Genomic DNA, 24,104 nt, shown 5'->3' with positions numbered 1-24,104 from the left:
TGTGCGTGTGTGCATCAAATAAAAAAAAGTACAATACAAGTGCAGGAGTTAGAATCACGATCTATAAACGCATATCACTTCACCCTCACCCTTAAGAAAAAAATGAAAGAAAAAAAGGAAAAAAAAGGAAAGAAAATCATGTGCTGAACTAAACGTTGGAACAAAAGCTCTCTCTTTCTCTCACTCTCTCTCACTCACTCTCTCGTTTATGTTAGTGAGAGAGGGAAGTAAAAGATAGCTGGTAAGTATATAGGATGAGACGTTTATATACCCTCGGACGATGTCTATAACGCCTCAACTTACGAGACGCATTTACGAGCGAATGCAACTCGCGCCAGACGTCAAGAACCAAACCCACCCACCCCCTCCCCCCTCCAACTTGTCCACCCTACCCGTGTTTCGAAATTTGATGGCACGACACTGGCATAAAAAAAAGAAAAAAAACCCATACCAACCCCCCTACTCTCTTTCTTGTACACTTATAGTTTCTTCTTTCGCATACTTTCGAATTTTTGTTTGGGTTGTTTAAACAAAATTCTAATCGAAAAATTTCTTATTCCTTCTTTCGTCCACGTATTTTGAAATTCGATGATATAATATTGACGTGGAAAACCATAAAAGACTTTTCTGTCCATCGTCAAATTTTTCTTTTTATACAAAATTTCGGTACAATTCTCTTAAACTTCTTTTTTTTTCTGCACTTGTGTTTCTTCTTCCAAAAAATAATTTTTATTAGCGATGGATGATTATACTAGTCGCGAAATATATTTAACTTTGGTACGTTCACCTCTTTCTTAAAAACCAATAAAATTCTACTATTGTCTTGGCGAGTTAAAAGTAGAAGAAAACGAGAAATGAGATATATAGATGCATACTAGAGAATATACTGACTCATACTTAAGATTATTTTTACACGAATATTATTATCGTTTATCTCGTAAAACTTGTACCCAAAATATATGGACTAACAATAAATCAACCCCCCCTAATAATTCTATTAATAATTAAATACAATACAATAGTTTTTATCGAACGAATGATACAAGATTAAAAAGAAATTTATGATGCAACAATCAATGAATTAACTTAGAAAATCAGAAACAAATTTCTCCTTCCTCTTAAAAAGGTAAAAAAAAAAAAAATAATTGTGAATGATAAATCAATTCTCATACTATCATTCCTATCGAAATATATAATGATTGTATATTTTTTTTTTTTTTTTATAAATTGTCGGAAGAGTAGAAGAAATAAAAGTTAACACAATGTCATGTCATTTCTATATTTCTTTCTATCTTTTTCCTTTGACAAAAACGTATCCATCATCAATCCCCCCCCCTCCCTCTCTCTGTCTCTCACAAACTCTTTCTTTCCTTTTCTTTCCTTTTCTTTTCATTTCTTTTCTTTTCTTTTCTTCGTACGTCTATGTCGAAGCCATTAAATTAATAATTTGTGGTCGACAACGGCATTGTGGGATCGGATATGCAATCGTTGTAACATACAGGATTTTATTATCGGTCCCGATGGCGTATGCTAATTTACTGCTAATTGTATTCCGCGGGCGACAATGATGCCTCCTCGGTGGCAGAATGCAATAGTTTGTATTTCTGCCTATGTACTAATACATATTTGTGTATTCCTACGACACTAACACATATTAATATAAATGCTTATAGATAAGTCCGTACCCATTTATTGACGTTACAGGAGGAGTAACTTGCATGTGATCGTTGAAATTATTCCTTACTATATTACTCGTCATTGGGAGAGACAAGAGATAAAAGAAGAAGACTTAAAAAAACAACAAATTTAGAGAGAGAGAGAGAGAGAGATAGAGTGAATGAGTGAGTGCACGTTTGCAATGTGTTGTTTCTATTCATAGCTTTTGATTATTCCCTCTTAAAGTGTTATTATACGAAGATGATTTCTTATAGGATTTTTCCAAACGATTGTTTCATTTTTTTTTCATCTAAAATATTTCATTATTTAATTGTTATTATGATTTTTATTCAATATATATTGATTGAAAATGTTCGTTAGAAAATATCGAACGAGAACACGATTGGTAATAAATCTGGTAAAGGAATCTTTTTTGAAAGAAACATCCGAAGGAAATGGTAAAAAAAAAAGAATTAAAGGAAAAGAAATTTGAGATAGATGAGGTATAAATCTTCGAGGAAAAAGAAAATCCTCGGGAGGGACAGAAAGAAAGAAAGAAAGGACAGGACAGAAATAAAACAATGTCACTGAATTTCATTTGGATAACATTACAAATGGAGAGAGAGAGAGAGAGAGAGACGAATACTTAGGAATAATAAGAAAAACAAAAGGAAAGTATTTTAAGAAGGGCTCTCGAAGTGTCCGAAATTTTCCATATACTCGTCTTGCTTAAAACATTGATTTACTTTCTTTTTACTGAATAATAATTTTGTTAATATTATCTAAATGCAACGGGAGTGTTGCATTAATCTTTTATATGCAATACAATGCAATCAAATATAAATTCCTTCTAATTTTCTATTCTACAAATTCTAACTAACTAACGCTTAATAATTTTTAATATTTATATTTCATTTGAAAATAAAAACAACTGGTGTGTGTACTTATGTACGCACGTAAGAAGTTATACTTCTTTAGCATACCAAAACGAACATAACCTCAATAATCTTAAAAATAACTTCAATTATCTCGCGTACCAATATAATACTCTACATTTTTCGAAAATACGATAATATGATAAAATAAAATGAAGATATTAAATACCATTGATAAAAGTATAATTTATTTATTTACGAATTACTTCATGCCCTAAATTTGAAATCGTTTTGCGCGCGCATCGTAAATATCGACAACTTCGTGGTGTAGATTTTTCGGTCGCATCTAAATTCACTTTGCAAAACGCGCGCCAAAAGAAGTATAACTTCAATAATAATCGTATATATATTACAATCAACGTATACAATAGTTTATTAAAATTCCAAAGAAAAAATAACGTCGACGTATCTTAAATATACATAACGTACACATACATAGAAGAGAATAAAATTATCATAAGATTAGTTTCTAACTTTCTTGAAGACATGTTAGAAAAGAATAAAACGACTAATTGTTAATGTCAAGAATAGGAACAAAAGAGAAAATGTCGGTAGAATTTAAAAAAAAAAAAATGAAATAGAAAACCGAAAAAAATGAGCTGTCAAAGATCACATTTAAAAGATTCCACGTTCTCTCTCGATTTGCAAGGAACGATTTCTTTCTAATAACATAACACAACACTATTACACACTTATGTATGTAACATTATATGTGTATTGGTGTTGTATCATTTCTAAAACCGGTCGTTAACGACGACGCACGACCAACTTCTTGTCTATGTATATTCAAAGCATATCTACGCTTTAAACACATATATACATACATACATACACGGTATTCTAATAGATTATGCTCGTAATCATAGTGTTAAAAGGATACCGATGAAACGAGACAAGCATAATCATTTTGTTCTTTCCTTTCAAGTTATATTCTATTTAATTTTCTTAAGATTTCTTATATTTTTTGTTTTCTAATAAAAAACAAATCCGTTCGATCGAATAAAAGAAAGAAAAACAATTATAATAATTAATCGATATAAAAGTTTGTTTTTCTTCTTGTTTTCTTTTGTTCTTAATTGTTTTTCCCTTTGTAATATTAATCGTTTGACTGGGGTGATCAGGTTTTTCACATTTTTGACACAACCCAAAAAGTTTTCAATTAGTTTCGCAGTTTTGGTATATGTCCGAAAAAAAATATGTCAGCAGTTAAACGGTTAAATTAAGTTTGAACCTTTATTTCTGTTAACTATTATAGAAAATAATAAAATTTTAATAGAGAGAGAAAGAGAGTATGTTAAAGATTGAACCAAAGATTATATCTTGAGGAAAAATATGGGTCTACTGTAAAGGAAATCGGGATCTGTTCCCCCTTACTACTCATGTTGAATAAGAACCATACGGTCGACACGTGCTACTAACTCATCTAACCCTCGTAGTCCCTTTTACGTTGTGGAAGGTCCTGGATATCTAACGGTTCCCAAATATACCATAACCAAAAATTATTATATGTATATTCTTTGTCTTTTTTTTCGATTGATCATTACAACGAATAAAATTAATTAAAAAAAGAAATATAAAAATAAAGATATATATACAATTCGTTTTAATGTATTATTATTTAATTAATTTCTAAAAAAAAAAAAGATAAATATTTATTATTTCATTTTAAACAATATAATAATGCAAAAGTATAGAATTGAAATGTAATCTGATCATAAACGCGTATTCTACGAACAAAATAAATGATACAATTATCAAGTTGGTAACATGTTTTTTTGTCCCTCGACACCCTGTATATAATACATGTCATCTATAGAGTGTCACGAGAAAAAAAGATGTTAGAAAAAAATTGTTTTTCGGTAAAAGGAAATTAATTGAAAAAGGGGCGAGAATTATACTTTGTCGCGAATTATTTCTACTCAAGGGTTAGAAAAAATAATGAACTTATCAAACTTATTAATTGTATTCTGCAATGTTACGTCGAGAGATTACTTATTTACTTTTTAAGGATGAAAATAAACAAACCACGAGAGGGAATTCCCTCTAATGTTGATAAACAAAATGTTAATACCAATGCAGGTAGAAAATAAATCATTATTATCCAATATATATCTCATGGTATTAAAAAAAAAATCTTTATAAGGAAATAATTCCTATAGATATCTAAGAGGGTTTTGTTAAAAAACACATTTTCTAAGAAATTCATAACCGGTGGGTTGGGACCGTTTTCTAACGGTGAATGAAACTGAATATATTTCTTCCCTTTTTTTTCCTTCCGATCTTTTCTTTTTTTTTTTCGGTGGTATACGTCTAGGTTTATAGATATTTTATGCTAAGCAGTGATCCTCCCCCCATGAATAGAGACTTTCCCTTTGTCGTTTCCTGCAACCTAAAAATTTGCTGGAATTTCTTGTTTTTTCCATTTGTTCTCAGTTTACACCTAGTTTACCGGAGATTATCCGTATGTGTGCCAAATTTTTTTGTCTAACAAAATATCATTCGATACAATTAACAGGTACAGAAAAACGGTGGTAAAAAAAAAAGTTAAAGATATAACAAATTTCGTATTATTCGATGAAAATGTGAATAAAATAAAATAAATTGTCGAGTTAGTTAATCAAATTTATTATTAATCGTTAACAATATATTGTAATAAAAAAAAAAATGTTATGCAACGAAAACGCGTCGTGTAATAATTTAATGATAAAACTGAACTCTCTCCAACGAAGACGAAAAAAAAAAAATAAAATCAATTAACCAACACCGTCAGGAATTATACAAAAAATTTACCCCAAAATATCAGAGATCAACTTTTTCCCCTAGAACGTTACACTATTCGATATATCTCGATCTCTCTGAATACCAGACAATATTCGCCCTTAAAATTCTTCTTGATTTGTGGAAATCGGATTGCCGACGAACCCGCCGACGATAAAAGAAGAAGAAGAAGGAAAAAAAAGGACGAAAAAAAAAAAGAAAAGAAAAGATTCGTCCAAGCTTAGCAGACTAGACTGGTGGCGCCTGGTAACACACGTCAGACAGGGGAATATCATTAGTCATTGAGATGAATCAAACGGGGGAGTGGGGAGGGGGGAAGGGATGTAGAGAGGTAGGGGGAAAGAAAAGGAAAGGAAAGGTAGGGAAAAAAAAAAAATGTAGAGAGTGAAACGAGAACGAAGAAAAGGCTCGTGCTAGCGAAAAAGGAACGGTGGAATAAAAGAAAAAAGAAGAAGAAGAAAAAATACTCTCGATTTTCCGAAATCGTGTTCGATTTTTCTATCGAAGAAAAAAACAGAAATATATAAAATAATAATCGGCAGTTGCATTGCAACGACAAAAGCATCGATTTAACAATAATAATTCCGGTTCGATAATCCTATTTTTGTCCCATATATTTTGTTAACACAAAAGTGAATATTTCTTTTGTCCCTTTATTATCCTTCTATGTCAAGTGATTTTATTTTTTATACTCGAACGTAGAATAATCGGAATCGAGTTATGATTGTTAAAAAAAGAAACGAAATAATAATACCTATTCTATACTTATACTTTATATTTGTAACAATATGAACGAACGAAGTGAGAAAAAAAAACAATTATTCATGCATAACACACAATTGAATTGGCAGGAAGGCAGTGAGGGTTAAAATTAAAAGGAGGTGGAAGGAAGAGGGTGGTGAAAAGGAATATAAACGATTTATAGATGTCTACCTGAAATATTCGGAGAAATGAAGAAAGAAAGAAAGAATAGGAAACCTAAAAAATGCACACAGAAATATGGTAGGAGGGAGTATGTAAGTTTAGGGAGGGGGGGGGGTAGGTGGGAAAGGGATGAAGAGGGCGGCACGGATTTTTCCTTTAAAGTTTGCTATCCAAGAAGAAATATTAGGTCTCATCCGAAATATTTCAGGTATTCTATAGAAAAAGGAAAATTGGAAATCAAAAAAGGTGGAGAATGCATGTGTGCTGTTGGTAATATTAATACACGGCGGTTGGTTGGCGATGGTGATGGCGGTGGTGTTATGGGATTTGATCGGTTAGGTAGATGAAAAAATTCTGGCGACGCCAACGATCCCTAAGAATCAAGGAATCTATTTTTAAAACTCAGAAGCAGCTTGTTAGATAGATACGACAACTATAGATTGGATAGTAAGATAAATCCGAATCTTAAGGGAAATGGAAAGAAAATGTTTCTACTATGATAAAAATCGTTCGCAAGTTGATTTAAGTATGGGATAAGGGGGAGGGATCAGTTAAATAATCGAATAAGTGGTGGTGGTCCAAATTCGACCGGATTGGATGGATAGATAAATAAAAGGAGAAAAAAAAAAAGGGAGAGAGATAAATAAAATAAGGGAGAACCTTTTTCCTTTTTATCTTTTTTCTTCTTTTTGGGGGGAGAGGAATGCAAATTCGTAGATTACTTTTCTTTTCTTTGCTTTCTTTGCTTTTTTTTTAGGAATCTTTATAGAAATATATAAGTATAATAAATATATAATGTATAAGGTACATTAAAGTATAATAAATATATAATGTATAAGGGTAAAAATTTGAATAGATTTTAAGCGTCGAGATAGTTTTTCGGATCAATTATTAGAGTCAATGGTTTTCTATTATTAAAAATTGTTTACGTTTAGATAATATGAGAGAAAATGATGCACGATCAAACAGAAAATAGAAACTTACATCCCCGATAAAATTTTCATCGAATTTTTATCTATTTCGAAGGTCAAGAGATAATATATACGTCACTAGAATTTAAATGATAGAATTTCCAAATATTTTTCTTCCCTTTTCTTACCTTTAAAAGTAGATATATCTTATCTACGAAACCTAAAAACCACTTTAAATGATTTTTATTTGAAATCTATAAGAGAAGTATCATAAATATATCAAATAGAAATCATTTCTTGTTTGCTTTTTATATTAATTCTGTTAACTTTAAATGAATAGTTATAAAAAAAGAAATTAAAAAAGGAATATAATAAGGATGACCCATTGGTGGCCCCATTGAAATAATAAACGTTGATCACGTTACAGTAGTAAACGTGTTAATTATGTTAATAATGTCTCGTTCTTATTATTATGCATGCTATATATATATATCTAATTGTAAGTTAAAATAGAAATATACGAAGTATATATAATAAACATTTTTCAAGGAAACTATAATTAATTATTGAAATGTCGCGAATGGCACAGTTCGTTTATTATACTTATACGTATACGTTTCTATGTATATATGAAAGATAAGAAGAAACGCATAAAGAGGATCGTCCAAGTAATTTTAGATATCGCTATTGGGTATCTGACTATCGTGAATCGACCTTTTCCGTGAATTATCGTTAAAAGAAAATATTTTTTTCCGGGAAGAGAACAAATGCGGTCGACGTGTCGCCGAGTTATTGGAAGGAAATAAAATTAAACAAAAAAAGAAAAAAAAAAGAAGAATAAATAAAATAAAGAAGAGAAATAAAAAAGAAACATACGAATAATATATAAAAAGAAGAAACGATTAAATATTATTCCAACCGTTAGGTTTAAGTATTTTTCTGTTTCTTTTATTATTATTATAAAATATTTCCAAATGACACATCGATATTATCATTTTATGCATTTGTTATTGAGAAAATGCATTGAAGGAAAATGAATAATGTTGCAAAAACATCGTGTATTTTATATATTATTATAGTTTAATTGTAAACTACGTATAATATGCATAAAATATCTGTTATTTTTTTTTTTTACTTATGCTGTTTTTTTTTTGTTTCTTTTTTAGAATAAGGTTAGTCAATAATAATGCGGAATATTCGCGTATCATTATTCTTATAGCAATATACTTAGAGATAACGTTGTTGCAATGTTAGTTGCAATGTTAGTTGCAATATTAGTTCGCAATTATATTTTTACGATCCCAGTCAAGGTTTCTATTCTGTGATTATTAATGTTTTCACCAAAGACACTTTATAACTATATAACTTTCGATTGGAGAATCAACCTAAATAACTTAACATTCTATCCATTCGATCATTCTCTACCTTTTTTTTTATTCACACACGATTTTTTTTCTGTAGAAATAAAATGACACATACACACACTTGTTTTAACAAAATTCATTTATTCTAATTCAATTCTTGAATTAGAATAAATTAATTCACGTAATTATATTAAACTGGATTTAAAGGGCTTACTTCGGTTGGTACAGTTTTATGATTTCAGTTGAAACTATGATGCCTTACAAAAAAAATAACTATCCTAGATTATTATGTATCTCTTACGACTATGATCAGATTTATATTCTGCATAAATATGTGTATTACCAATTTCTCGATACCGCGTGTGTGAAATAAAAATCATAAAAGAAAAGAAAAAAAAAGAAATGATCTTCAATATTTTCTCACCTTTTATTATTCAATTTAAAATTTCATTCTTTTTTTCTTTTCTTTTTTTTTCTAATGGAATATTAAAAATATAAATGACGTATGATTATATCGTAGTATAGAAAAATAACGAAAGTGAAGGTAAATTTAATGGCGCCCCATAAATTCTATTTCATGTTTCTATTTTTATCGAATAATAATATGTTCTTTTCACGTTCCCATCCGTCCATTCTTTGACCTTTATTTTCTGGTTTTATTTCTTTTTTTTCTTTTTGTCCTTTCTTTCTATCACACCGACATATAAAAATCTTTTATTAAGGTAATTAATTAGAATTCATTGCAATTCGTTAAATTTATCGTTAGGTTAATTACCCATCCTCATAATTTAATAGAAAATTTGCTTTTTATTACAATGTGATATAGAAAGAAATAAAGATAAAATGTATTCATTTAAATAGGGAAAAGAATAAAAGTGTACGCGAGATGATTAGATTAAAATAATTTCATTTCGATAAAAATGAATGTGAGAAACAAGAAAAAAAAAGATATGAACACGAAGGAAAAATCATAAAATCGAATTAAAAAGAAGACAAACTTGTAATTAATTGAAATCAAATCAAAACGAAAGTGAAATATTAATAATATTATTAATACAAGAAAACGAACAAGAATTATCATTTGGTTTCCACGAAAACTATAACAAAGAACAATTAAAAAAAAAATTACATAAATAAAAAAAAGAAGATATAGATAAATGTCGATGACCCTAATAAGAAATGAAAGAAAGAAATAAAAAGAAATGAAATAAAATAAAAAAAAAAGTGAAAATAAAAAGCGAGTAAAGTCATAGAGTCAACAAGAGTACCATCTTCTTCTTCTGGTTCCAGAATTGTTTGCACGATAGACTCCGAGGAAGAATAAGAAGATGAAGGAACAAGATGAAGGAACAAGAAGAAGAAGAAGAAGAAGAAGAAGAAGAAGAAGAAGATGATGATGATGATGATGATGATAAAGAAGAAGAAGAACAAAAAGAACAAGAGAAGGAAGAAGAAGGAAGAAGAAGAAGGAAGAAGAAGAAACCCGTTTGGCCTTTTTCTCGTCGACTTTAACCTCTAGCCAACACCGAGAGGTACCGCGATATTCCACCAATGAACGACGAAGACGACAACGATGAAGAAGAAAACGACGTCCGAGTTTACTTAGGACCACCGAGATATGAACGATCGTTCAAATTCAATATTTCAACCTTTCGAGAAGTCAAATGAAAAGAAAGAAGAGACGGGGCAAGCCAAGATGGGGAGAGAGGGGAAATAAAAAAAAAGAACGACTTTAAAGTATACCGAGAAATCCAAGAAATTCATTTTAAATATATATATTCAAATATTTTTCATATTATTTCTTTTTTTTTGATCGAATATTATATTTCGAATTTTATTCGAATTTTATATTGAATAGTATAATGAATTGAACTATTATAGTTTATATTTAATATAATATATAATTCTTACAAGTTATTTAATTGAATTATCATATGATATAATCATTTTATTAATAATTCTATTCCATCTTTCATATTTTTCGTTTTTTACTATATTTCATATTATAATCTTTCTTCATTTTGATTGAACTTAAATTATTAGTATTATTATTTTTATCAAGTCACAGATAAAAACCTTTTTCCCTTTCCATACTTGCATATCCCCCTTTTCCCATATGAATTGAATCATGAATAAATTGCAATAATCATTTTTAATAATCAAATCATAAAACATTGTTAAACAAACGTAAGGAAAGAATAGTATCAAAAGTATATAATGGACAAAGTTTAAAAGAAAATTTGTAAATTCTTCTTCTTCTTCATATATGCACAGATTTTGTATACTCGTGAACATATGTATATAAATGTGTTGAGTGTGTATGTGTGTGTGTGTGCAGATACTTTCTAATCAATCGAGACTAGATACGTCAAATCCCGTTATCTTTGGTATGGAATCAGGAAGAACTATACGGAAACTTTACTAACGATGCTAGTGAAATGCAAAGATCAATATCTACGTGTCGTTACCACTAAACGTGACTCTGTAACGGCCTAACAGAAATTCTTTTTAAACAAGGGACTCATATAACATTTATGTATACATATATATATGTATGAATTGTATGTGTGTATGTATAAAGAAGAAGACTACGTGTCAACGGCCCGATGGTGTAAGTTCCTCTTTGGTATATACTCGAAAAAACGATCGTTAAAAATCGTATGTGTAAATTTGTGTTAAACCTAACAACTAATTTGTTTTTATCATTAGTACTTAGGAAAGTTCTTTTCTTTCTTTTTTATTTGAAAATTTTATCTATAAGTTTAATCGTTTCTTAGAAGTGTGATGATATCGAGAACATTTATTACAAACTTTTATGATTTGCCAATTGTTTTATACGTTCCATCGATCCTTCCTTTTTTTTTTTTCTTTCTAATAACAAAGTAATGATTATTATTATATCTAAAGATTCACGTTAATACATTTTTATTTTCTATGATCCAAACTGAACAACAACTTAAGAAATTTCTAAGAAACAAAAGATTTCTTAGTAATACATTGTAATACTTATATATTGTACAAGAAGTTTATATTAATTTTATAATAATTTTATTAATTGAAACAAGAATAAGATTAATTGTGTGAGATATAGATATTTTAATAAATTACTTAATAGGATAGATTCCATAGATTTTTGCATAGATTACCACAGACCTCCCATAGACACCTATACAATCCCTTTTTTTGTTAATAGTTTTAGAATAGCTGTACAGGTGTGTTAAGTCCTTCTATCTCCCTTCAAAGGAAATCTTTCCCTAAATTTACCACCGCAACGAATGAAGACGTTACTGACCTATTGGTAACTATAGGTAACCATAAGTAGCCATAGAAGATGAACCATAAAGTTGTCACTTCAGTTCATATACAATATCAAACAACAACATCAACAACAACAATAATAATAATCAACACAGGTGTACAAGATCTGATAGATCCTCAAGATTATAAGCGTGTCTTCTTTTGTGTCCACATTTCAAAAGAATATTTCTCTTGGGGTTCACAAAAGACTGTCTGCAGGGTGTTATTTCAGTTTCTAAACATACTAATTTTCGAATATTGACTAAACTTAAATATTTGGGTTGTATGATTCTTATCGTTATAGGTTTGAATGAACAAAGTATCCTATTAACTTATTAGATTATAATATAATTATTAATATGTGGAACCAAATTCAAGAGTGAAGACAGAAGTATAGAAAAATAATTGTTAAAGTTTATGAGAACAAGTTTCCTATTTGATTTTGTTTCAATATTTAACAACTACAATAATTTCTGATAGTTAGAATCTTTCCCTCAACACTTCTAAATGAAATGATTAAATTTAATTAATATAACCAAAACATTTTCTTTCACAGCCTATATGCCTTATAATGTTCCACGTTTGTTTGTGATGGATACTTTCTTTTAGATACATTTTTATAATGATAGTAATAAGCATTACACTTCTCTGCATTATAGTTTAATAAGAATTATTGTAGAAAATAATTTATAAATAACTAAGATGCATTYATTTTTCAATTCTTTTGATAAAATATTAATGCACATGGTTTCTTCCCCAGTGTGAATAAAAAGAAGACGGTGTCTTCCAAAATCTTTCATGATTTCAGTATCGTCAACTTTTTCTTATTGTTGTTGAAAATAATGCGCTCTCTCTATTAGTAAAATGATTGATCATCTATGCGAAGAGAATAAGTTTTCTAATTCTTTGAATAAATATTTTTCTAGAGAATTATAACAAATCTTATGGTTCTTTTAGAAACAATATTATTATTTTATCTTTTAAAAGATTCATATCTTACTTATTCCTTATAACTGCGGCTGCATTCTATGCGCATAATAATTACATGAAATCACACTGCGAAGAAGACATTGTTTAAAAGAAATCTTTATATTGTTTATTATTAGAAAATTAAATTTAAATGCATAGATACAATGCTAAAATAGTGTATTTTACTTGGGTTAGTTATGATCTTTAATTAGAAAAAGAATAAAGATGAAATGAAACGAATTAAAACTAATAAATAAAAGATAATATGTGACACAATAGTCAACAGGTAGAAGAAATATAAAGATAGAAAACTATTAATGTGTTCTATAGTTTTAAATTATAAAATACAAGATCTAATCATTCCTACAAATTATTTATTATTAATCATTCCATAATGAGAGTTGTTTGTCATCTAATAGTTTTATAATCTTAATAATTGAACATTTAAACTATTAATATCATTTGTTTCTAGCTGGTATCCTAATGATTTTGATAGTATTGTGTAATATAATCTTAGTCTACCAAACTTAAAATATTAGTGATAATTTATCAGAATATAATTTAAAATATTATATCATTCTTGTTTTATCTTAATCATTCCCTAAAGTATTTCTACAATAATTTTAATACATCCAATTAAAATCGTTTAAACATTAATCTTAACATGTACAAATTACGAAAGAAAAATCTAATCTAAATCTTTTATAAGAGATACAAGCCTAACAATTATCAAACATTTCAAGAAAATTCATAAGCTATACTAACGAACCTTAAAGTTACGAAATGACCAGCTATAAATATTACATTGTGCCGGTAGCAAGAAAGTCTTATAGCGAATGTAACTATAAACCTCAATTTCAACTTGGACTCCTGCACGCGTCTACAGATACATACACATTTATAAACACCTAACACGAAAATATGAAACAAATTCATGTGAACGATTAAATTCTTACTATGTTATATATATATACTGCATTATTGGTGAATAATATAATAATACGTTTAGTTGATACATATACATCTAAATATATATATATATATATATTTATTTGTATTAATGTGTGTATGCATTTGTGCAAGCATTTATGTATATGTGTATATATTTATATATATGTGTTTGACGATTAACGACAGCTATGTCGCCTTGGTAATAATAAAAGCGATAATGTAGGGAAACGATTAACCGTAATTAGAAACGTCATTGTTGTATACCGCTCGTTTCGCTCTATTATTTTTTCCTTTTTCTATTTCTTTTTTTTTGTGTGTCTGTGTGTGTGTATTTCCTTTTATATTTCCTCGTATTTTCTATTTTTTTTGTCTAACCCAGTACGTATTATTTCATATGAGTTTATTATTGAAAAAGAAGATTGTCTTCTTCTTCTTCTTCTCTTCCTATATATTTGTAAAATATCATTTAATTATTTTATTAACAAGATTGTATATTAAATAATACTTTTCAATATAGTTTGATTCAATAGTAATGCATTATTAACATTTCTAAGAAATCTCAAGTATAATAAAAGTCAACAAATGTATATAATTCATTAATCTACTATCCAATACAAAAAGAAGTATATATATTTAGATTAATTTGAAAATATTCATAAGGAATGAATAAAATTAAGAAAAAAAAACGTGTTTTAATTATACACGTTAACATATTTATAGGTAAAATATTTTGTTAGAATATTATTTGAAGTATTGTAATATACTATAAGTATATCCTATATAAGTATAGTAAATAATGTTCAGTATATATATCACGAACATAGTAAAAGATCGCGTGCCAGTTCGTGCAACACCTATATTCACCTAAGTCGATCGATAATCGTCATAGTCGACGAATACTTTGCAAGCAATTACAAATGGTTTGTTGGAAATACATATTTCATATACTAGTAACTCACACATACACATATATATATATAAAACACAGAGAATATAAAAAAAAAAAAAGATATCCATAAAATACACAACGAAACAAATATATATATATATATATATATATATGTATAAATATTGACAGAATGTCCGTCAATATCTCGACAAAAAATCAACGATTAGTAATGACTTATTGAGAACAAAAATGGCGCTGCCATTATTTTCGAAGAAATATATAATATTTATATCTATCTGTACATCGTACACATACATATAAATATATATACTTTTAAATGCATTACAATTAATATTAATAATAAATCAATTTGTTTTTTCAAGCAACCTATTCTAACTTAAAAATTCAATGATTTTATTATAAACTTGTTTTATCGTTTGGGGGCAGGAACTAAAAAGCAATTGATCTTTATACGAATAACATTTTTTTCGATAATATCATTATAACAACTTTTATTAGGTATAATAATCGTTCGACATTTGAATATATATATTTATACGGGTCTATAAAAATGAAAAAGAGAGAAAAAGACAAGTGGAAACTTTCGAGAAGATTATTGTCCTCTTTTATTACACGCATCAACATGTTGACTGTTAAATCGTTACATGTCTATCATCTACAGAATGAAGGCATTATATTCTGAGGGGTATTAAAGACCCTGGTGAAAGTAGAGAATCCGCAATACGGATTTCCGCATGCTCGATGAATACAAATTTTAATAGTTACATTTTCATTTGCATCATTATAATATATATCTCTAATATTAATTCCATCATTTTATTTTCCTTTATTCAAACCTTCTAATCCTAAATATTACAAAACAATAACCTAATTATATATCAAACAATTTATTATTTATTTTTTATTAAAATGTTGCAGAAAAAAATAAAACAAGTATAGGAGACACCGTGTATATTCCATTACTGTTCCATACATTAAACTAATAATATAAATCATTATAGATATAATTAATTAAAATCAGTTTTAAACAATAAGAATGATAACGATAACCAATAATAATAATAACTGAAAATAAAATGAAATAACATTAAGAATAAATCGAAGAAAAATGATTATCAAAGATAGATCAACGTATGTGATACGACACAATGAAATATAAAATAATACTAATAATATTATTAAAATATTCCCCACACATATATATAAAAATATAAATCGGTGGGAGACCGCAGGCGTGACCGGAGGCGGCGCGGCGGCCCCAACAGGCTCCGCGAAACGGACCAATCAGGATCCACTCTAGTGGGAGCTTTTTTTTTCTCCCAACGTTTCATTCGCTCCCCCTTTTTCCTTTTCGCGATGTGTGTTAAGCAAAAGACCCTGATTTCTCCCCCACCTAACTACTCCTTTCCACCCCCACTTTCTCTTATAATACTTCAATACCACCACCACCATCACTACCACCCTTTTCCTCTCAACCTTCTCACTCTTTCTCTTCCTAATTCGCGAACGGGGGGAGTAAGTACGCGTTTGAGTTTGCGCGCGCGCGCGCGCACTTTGATTCACTTTGCTTCATCTATCCACCCCCTTCCCTAACTTCCACGTACCCTTTTTCTGACACTATTCTATTTTATTTAATAAATTACTATAACATTTGTACAATTAAATTTGTATACCTTTCTCTTTTTATTGGGATACTTTGTTCCTGTTATAAATACCTTTTTTTATTGCTATTTCTAGGAACGATTTATTGTTTATACCGAGGGTAGGTTGTTAGCTAGGCCCACCCTGAACCCTCACTTTTTTATTTGGGCTTGGGATCAACTCTAGATGTTAACTTAGGCGGAGAATCTTGGCGTCAACAGTACACGGTATTCCTAAAAACGCTGCTTGACCTAATGATCGTGCAGGAACTAGTGCTGTCACCGTGCTATGACCAAAGAAGTAGAAGAAGAAGAAGAAATTCGTATATAAGAATATTGTTGGTATGAAAATATATATTAGGACTGATTGTTAAATCAACAGATTGATAAAAAGATAAAAATGTTTCTTGGAATTAACCTCATGAACAAATATAATTTAAAAAAGAAATTCAACAGTGTTCTCAGATGTACATATATTAGAACTTTGAAAAATAATATCGAACGTTTACAAAAAGAGAGAAAATAATTAATAACAATCTAAAGGGGGAGTATTTCTCTCTGAATCGTAAAAAAAATTCATTGAAATTGATTAATGTTATTTAATATTTCATGGGAGAGACGGGGTTGGAATTAATTTTTATATACAAATTATGATATCTTCGATATTTTTTTATTTAAAAATAATCGAAATCTTAATTTAAACCATCGATCTAATTACGTCAAGCTATGATATAAAATAAAAATAAAGATGGAAGATTATGTTCGAACCAACCGTTCTACTACAATTCGATTATTAGGGATGCATCCAACCACGTAAAAACAGGAACAAAAACAAGGAAGAAAGAGAGAGATAAATAAAAAAAGAAAAAAAAAGAAAAAAAAAGAAAAGAGAAGATAAGAAAGGAGAAGAGATTGGCGTTCGCAATTTTGGGACCGGCCCAAGGTTCGGGCCCCGCTTCAGGATATTAGCTCCGAAATCTAATTATGAGATTTTTATAGGGCTATCGTAAAACGGCCAAGTAATAATTCGTAACTCCGCAGGATTGTAAGTGTGTGTCTGTATGTATTTATGTGTGTATGTAAGTGTTTAAGTGTGTAAGAGAAAGATAGAAGGTGGGCCCCTGTTATGTTAGTCTTTACCGTCTGCATCCAAGCTGCACGTTTCAACCGAAAGATAATAATCTTCCTATGGGACCACCATACTTCGTGAAATACCGTTGCTAATTTTTCCTACATTTTTCGAACACTAGTTTTTTTATATATATTTATATCTTTGTCAAGGACATTTAAAAAATTTAACAAGATTTCACATTTTTTTTAGATACATTCCGAATGATTTTTATTGAACACCGTACACTATGGGACGACGAGATCGTAATATATATAAAAAAAAAAATGCCATTGTATTTTTTTAAATAATACATTTTATCTTTTTTCTGAAGGACCCTTTTTTTTGAAAAGTTAAAAAGAAATAATAAAAATTTACAAATTACGAGAAATATTTCATTGATTGTTTCGTGATGACATTCGTCCTGAAATTCTCGTCAGGATTTCTATCTGTTACGTATTTTATATCTCCACATAACTATGGTAAAAGATATAATAAAACTATGGGAGACCATAGTACGAGAAACCCATATGTATTTTTTATCTTTAGTTACTTTTTATTGAAGTAACATTTGTCTCATTTATAAAGGACACTTTCTACGAGTGTAAAAAAATTCAATTGTTCCTAAAAAAAAAATCAGAAAAAAAAGTGAAAGAAAAGAAAGAAACATTCGATTGTTACTTATGGTAAATCAAAGTAAAAATTTAACGAAAGAGAAAGAAAAAGAACAAAGTAAGGAAACAGAAAAAAACTAACAGGGACACCTTGTACTTACGTACACACACACATACATACACTTATGTGTATACGTAAACGCGTGTATAAATGGTGAGTAAAAATTTCTATGAATGTGATTATATACTTAGGAATATAATCAACCTATGCAATGTTTGTTCCTGCCAAAATTAGAAACGAAACGAAACCAGGGGGTGGAGGAGGGAGGTTGTAATGGGATGGATATATGTATCCTACGTATGCATAGTTGTAAACGTGTATGTGGAATGCGTGTGTATGATATTTGGATGACGTCACAGGTTTCTCGCCAAATAGAAAAGCAAATTTCATCGATCGTATAAAGTATTGATTTATCACCTTCGTAACACACAACCATCTTCTATATATGTGTTACGTCATTTTAGAGTAAATAAGATCAATGACGTTCGGAAATGTCTTATTAATCTAAAGGAATCTAATGATTATAGGAAAAAAAAAAAAAGAGAAAAAAAAAACAACTCTCTTCCAAGTATTCTTTTTTATTTGCTACGAAAGGATTTTTCTTCTTTATTATTAATCTTCTATTTTATTTTTCTCGTATGGAAATTATATTAATTATTAATAATCAAGAGCTTGTTTGTTTTTTTTTTTCTCAATAAATTAATCGTACGAGAGATTGATCTCGGAAAAGATTTGTTTATAATGTAAACAAAAAGAACAGAAAAAAAAAACAGTGGCAAAATAAGAATGAAACGCGTAAATAACATCGGTTGTTACAAAAACTTAGGAATCAGAAAAAAAAAAAAGAAAGAAAGAAAGAAACGTGAGAGAGAAGAAGGTGTTGTTAAAAAATCTAACATAAGACGCAATTATTTTCGTTGATACTTAAACGAAACGACCTTACGAGTAAAAAATATATTTTATAAATTATTATTTTTCTAAAAATACGTATAATCTTTTATCGAAAAAAAAAGGATGAGAATTTTTTCTGTCAATAGAATACATTTGAGGAATCGATAGAAAAGAGAGCAATGGAGAAAAAATGGAAAGGAATCAAAACAACTTAGCGAAAAAAATGATGCGAAAAAATGTAAACATCAGGAAAGTTCTTAAGAAAGATCGAAAGAAAAAAGAAAGGTGTAGAATATATATATATATATTTATTTATATATACTATACTATAATAATAATCGCCTGACTCGTTTTTCTCGCGATATTATATCGTGTAAGTACACTTTCTTGAATTCTCGTGTACTTTCGTGTCGTTTCTGATTTCATACGTATGTAATATATATATATGTATTTACTAAATCATACATATATATGTATATACACCTACAATTACAAAATTGCCGTTATTAATGGCCGATTATTATTTTCTCTGGTTGCACGAAACACAAGCTGACGTGCATCCTCCTCCAATCATTGTCGGAAAATATTTCTAATAAAATTAAAGAAGAAGAAGAAGAAGAAGAAGAAGAAGAAAGAAAGAAAGGAAAAAGAAAATAGGAGAGAGAAGAAAAATCTCTACCTAATTTCTCATAATTTCTATTCATTTATTATTCGTATATTTCTAACTCAAAAAAAAAAAAAAGCAGAAAAAAAAGTAGTAACTCATTCTTTCCTATTTAATTTGAATTTTATTTATTACTATCCTTTTGAGAGTCGTATAATAATTTCCTTTATTGAAATGAAATCGAATGAAAGGTAATTTTATATTTGGTTTTTTTTTCTTTCCTTGTCTAAAATAATTATTTATTTATTAACATATTCTTTCTCTCTTCCTCTGTAATTTGTTATTTCGGTATTCATCAATTTACTGATTTATTAATCAGAATTAATTGAATATATTCGTAATAAATATTTAATACGAGAATAATACATTGTTTTTTAAGCATTCCTTTAAAAGTTTTAACTGGTCAACGAATAAGAAAGGTAGAAAAAGAGAATTCCTTTTGGCAAGAACACTTTCACACATTAAATGAAATTATTCATGGGAGGAAAAGCTTTTAGTTTGCCAATTGGGCTGTCACATGACACATTGTTAACATACCTAATACATAAAAGATACACACAAACATGGGTGATTCACCTAAATGCGATACTTAAATTATTTGTCAACCATTCATTGAAAGAAGAAATATATTTCCAACTAACGTCGTTTGATCATATATACAAAAGTAATGTATATCAAATATAATTAATTAACTAATTTTTTTTTAATTAATTCCCCCCCCCCATTATTTGATATATATAAAGAATTATTTGAAAAAGTAATCACAATTGTAAAATTGAATGTGTTACTTAAATGACTCATCCTGTAAAAAGAAAAATTAAACGAAAGAAAACAAAATTGAATGCGTGCGAATGTATTATTATTATTAAAACACACACAAATATCTGTATAAATAAATTTTTTCTACACTTGTATATAAGATAGAGAGGAGAAGAAGAAACAAGAAAAAAGAAAGGAAAAAGAAACAAAAAAAAGCCTACGAGAAAATTCGGCACTATACTTATAAATATTAAAATTCTTAGAATCAAACTTTGCAATCGTAATGCGATAATCTTAAACAAAAAAGGCAACACACCACCATCACCATCACCATCATATCACCATCCATAACCACACCATTACCAATGCATCAAACGTTTTGCTAAAACTAACTAAATATAATTCAGATATATAAATTACTTAATCTTATTGTCAGATATTATTTCTGATCCTCCCCAATACCGTTTTGTTTATTCTAAAGAGATATTACTCTACATGAATAATATTAATAATAATAACAATAGAAGAGATGACTAAATAAAAGAATGGATATGAATAAAGAAAAGAAGATGACAAGGATATGATAAATAAAATTCAATGAAAGAAAAATCGGTAAAGATAAATAATAAGAAAACAAGAATAAAACAAATTCATTTCTATATATATATATGATGAAATATGTGTAAATTGTTTTCAAATAAAATCTGGAAAATTCAAATGCTTTGTATTAAATTGACCCTGAAAATTGCAATCAAATTGCATTATACGTATGTATAATAATCAGATTAATAGTTACAAAAGTTCGTATACAATTATTTAATTATTTATATATCGAATTATATAAAAAAGAATATGAAATAGCGTGACTTCTTCAAATTGTATTTCACAATTGGCTGCAAGTACTTTCATGGTTTTTTTTTTTTTTTAATAAACACATACAAAGCATTGAATAAAACTACGTTTCTTACGTATTGTATTTCAATTTATATCAAAGTAATATTATTCGATGAACGATCGCATACAAATTTGATTACTTGGAATATTTACAAAAGATGCTATTAAAAAAAAAAAAAAAAAAAGAAAAGAAAAAGAATAACAAAACAAAATGATCTACGAAATAAAACAAACAATTCGATTACCTCTGATACACTTTTTTTTTCTTGCCCCAAGTGTGAACGCGGTTAAAAAAAAAAAAGGGGGAAAGAAAAAAGAGACCGAAAAAAAAAAAGGAAAAAAGCACGTATAAATGCGAGAAAAATAAATATATTTCACAAAACGCGAATACATATATATATATAAACTAAGATTAAAAGAACAATTTATCTACTAATGATGCGAAATAAACTAAAAATAACAAGAAGAAGAAAAAAAAAACAGAATAAATAAGCGAAAAGTACAAATGTTGGAAACTAAAATGGGTAAGAAGGGGAGTGGGGGTGGGGCGGGGGTGGGTTAGAAAAAAACAAGACATACAAAGCAATAAGATAATAGAAAGAAAAAAACACTTGTAGTGTGTGTCTATGGGTTATCACTTACCGGTGAGCTTTCAGGCGTTTGCTGATGGTGTTCCCCCATGGGTTGTAGATTTGCCATCCCTCCACCTGGATTAACCATGTCCTGATAATCGTCGCTCATCTCCATCGCGTACGATGGTAACGGATCTTTATTCTTAACCCGAATTTTGATATTTTATTCGGCACTCGGGCCGTCCAATGTTGAAAACGAAGTTGAAATTGTTCAACTTGCGGATCAGTCGTTTAAGATCCCCCTTCTGTCGCATAGGACAAACACACAATCAAAATATAATAATAATCGATTAATTTCTTGCACTTTCTTTTTAATCTTTTAATTTTATCACTTATTGTGTAACAACAATTTTATTATATGTATATAATATACATATATATGCATATATATATATATATATATTTATTTATTATAATAAACGAATATATTTTTATATTTTAAATGTTATACACCTATTTTTATTTTATTTAATTTTACTTTATTTTATTTTATTTTGTTTTTTTAGATATGCATTCGTATTGAGCGTTTTTTTTTTAGACGTGTCCTGTTTCTTGTTTCTATAAGTCAATATACTTTTTCATTTTGTTTTATTTGTCTTCTGTCAATCACGATCGTTCACGTATTAAATATATTGATATAATTTTATTAAATAAATTATAATATATATATGTATTGTGTAATAATAATAATAATAATAAATAACTCTGTAATAAGAGAAGAAAATCATGTACGTGGTGTAAACGATAAAGTGGAGAAGAATTTTGGCAGAAAAAGAANAAAAATAATAATAAAAAGAAACACGAATTGTTTATAATTTAACGATAAATAAGAGTTATATAATATATCACTGATAATCATAGAGTTATCCAATTGTTAAGAAATTCTAAGGATCTTAATTTTTTATGATTCGAAAATATTTTCGCAATTGTAATAAGTCTCCCCGTTTGTTTGCAATATATTTATGTATTGTTCTTTATCAATCGTATCGTTAGTCCAACACGCCCGATAAAATATTGTTGTATTTCTTTTTAAATAATTACTTTCATATTATTTTTAATCGAGAACATATATACGCGTCGTCGTGTTCATAAGATTTTAACACACCGAAACTCGTTTTAATTATTGCACTAGTAAATCACGTTTAAACTTCGTTGCGTAGCAATTGCACGTTAACTTTTCGCATATAAATTCGATATAATCGAAGAGATATTCAGATTTTAAAATGAGAAATATTAAAAAAAAAAAAAATAAGAAAAATAATCAAATAAAATATCAATGAACGAGAGATAAAGTTTGTACGAGTCAATGTGAACGATGAGTTGTTAGAGGGGCGAGGGGGTAGGTTTACACCAAAAGAAAAATTCAATATATAAATGTATATAAAATCAAATCAATTGGAGGGTAGTGGGGGGGTTGGGCGCGGGAGGATAAAAAAACGTCACACCAAGTATGGATCAACGTACCACGAATTATATCAACACCGTGCCGTCGACGGAGAGACTGACAGAAAATTTTCAACGATCCCTACTCGAAAAGAAATCCCTCTCGGGAAAATAAGAAAGAGATAGATAATCCAGAAAGAGATCAAGGGAGGGGAGGAGAAGATAGATAGTAAGGATGAGGGCAGATTTAGAAAAAGAAGAAGAAAAAAGAAGGAATGGAAAAGGTAGGGATAACCAAACACGACGACGATGACACTATAACCACTCTTATCGCTTTTTTTTTTTCTCGTCCCCCACCTTTATATCTTTCTTATATTTTTGTGTCCTTTTTCTTTTCTTTTTCTGCCAAAATTCTTCTCCACTTTATCGTTTACACCACGTACATGATTTTCTTCTCTTATTACAGAGTTATTTATTATTATTATTATTTTTATTAATTAAGTAATTAATCATATTTTTTTTTTCAAATGTCTTCCATTATATTTTGTTTGTTCGTTTCTTCGACATAAAAACTTTGTTACGAATCGTATCGCATGGATAGATTTATTTATTTGATTTTATTTATTTATTTGCTGCTCGTTTATCCTGCTTTTTTTTTTTTCGTCAACGCGCGTAAAAACTTCAGTTTAAACTTCGATCGATTTTCGCGTGTGTTTTGTTTTTTTCTTTTTTTGTTCGTTCGTTCGTTCAAATCGAATATTAT

General features: G+C 28.6%; 1 protein-coding gene across 2 annotated transcripts in view; it reads right to left on the bottom strand.

Annotated features, from left to right (window-relative positions):
• Positions 1–23,658, bottom strand: part of LOC106785999 (protein dead ringer-like) — a 128,355-nt gene extending 104,697 nt beyond the window's left edge. Inside the window, exons 1-2 of one of the 2 annotated variants that reach the window (XM_014746935.1) lie at positions 23,423–23,658; positions 21,969–22,203 (exon numbers count right to left, since the gene is read on the bottom strand). In XM_014746935.1, coding sequence (XP_014602421.1) covers positions 21,969–22,073 — 105 coding nt within the window. In that variant the 5' untranslated portion in view covers positions 22,074–22,203; positions 23,423–23,658. Of the gene's footprint in view, positions 1–21,968; positions 22,264–23,422 lie in introns of those variants that run through there. The other variant, XM_014746936.1, reaches the window with a different exon arrangement.
• Between the last annotated feature and the right edge of the window lie 446 nt (positions 23,659–24,104).

The sequence above is a fragment of the Polistes canadensis genome, unplaced genomic scaffold (genome assembly GCF_001313835.1).
Source record: "Polistes canadensis isolate GaletaPanama2010 unplaced genomic scaffold, ASM131383v1 scaffold_61, whole genome shotgun sequence".
Taxonomy (NCBI): Eukaryota; Metazoa; Arthropoda; class Insecta; order Hymenoptera; family Vespidae; genus Polistes; species Polistes canadensis.
Note: the sequence above shows the minus strand (reverse complement) of the source record. Positions and strands in the feature narration are given on the sequence as shown.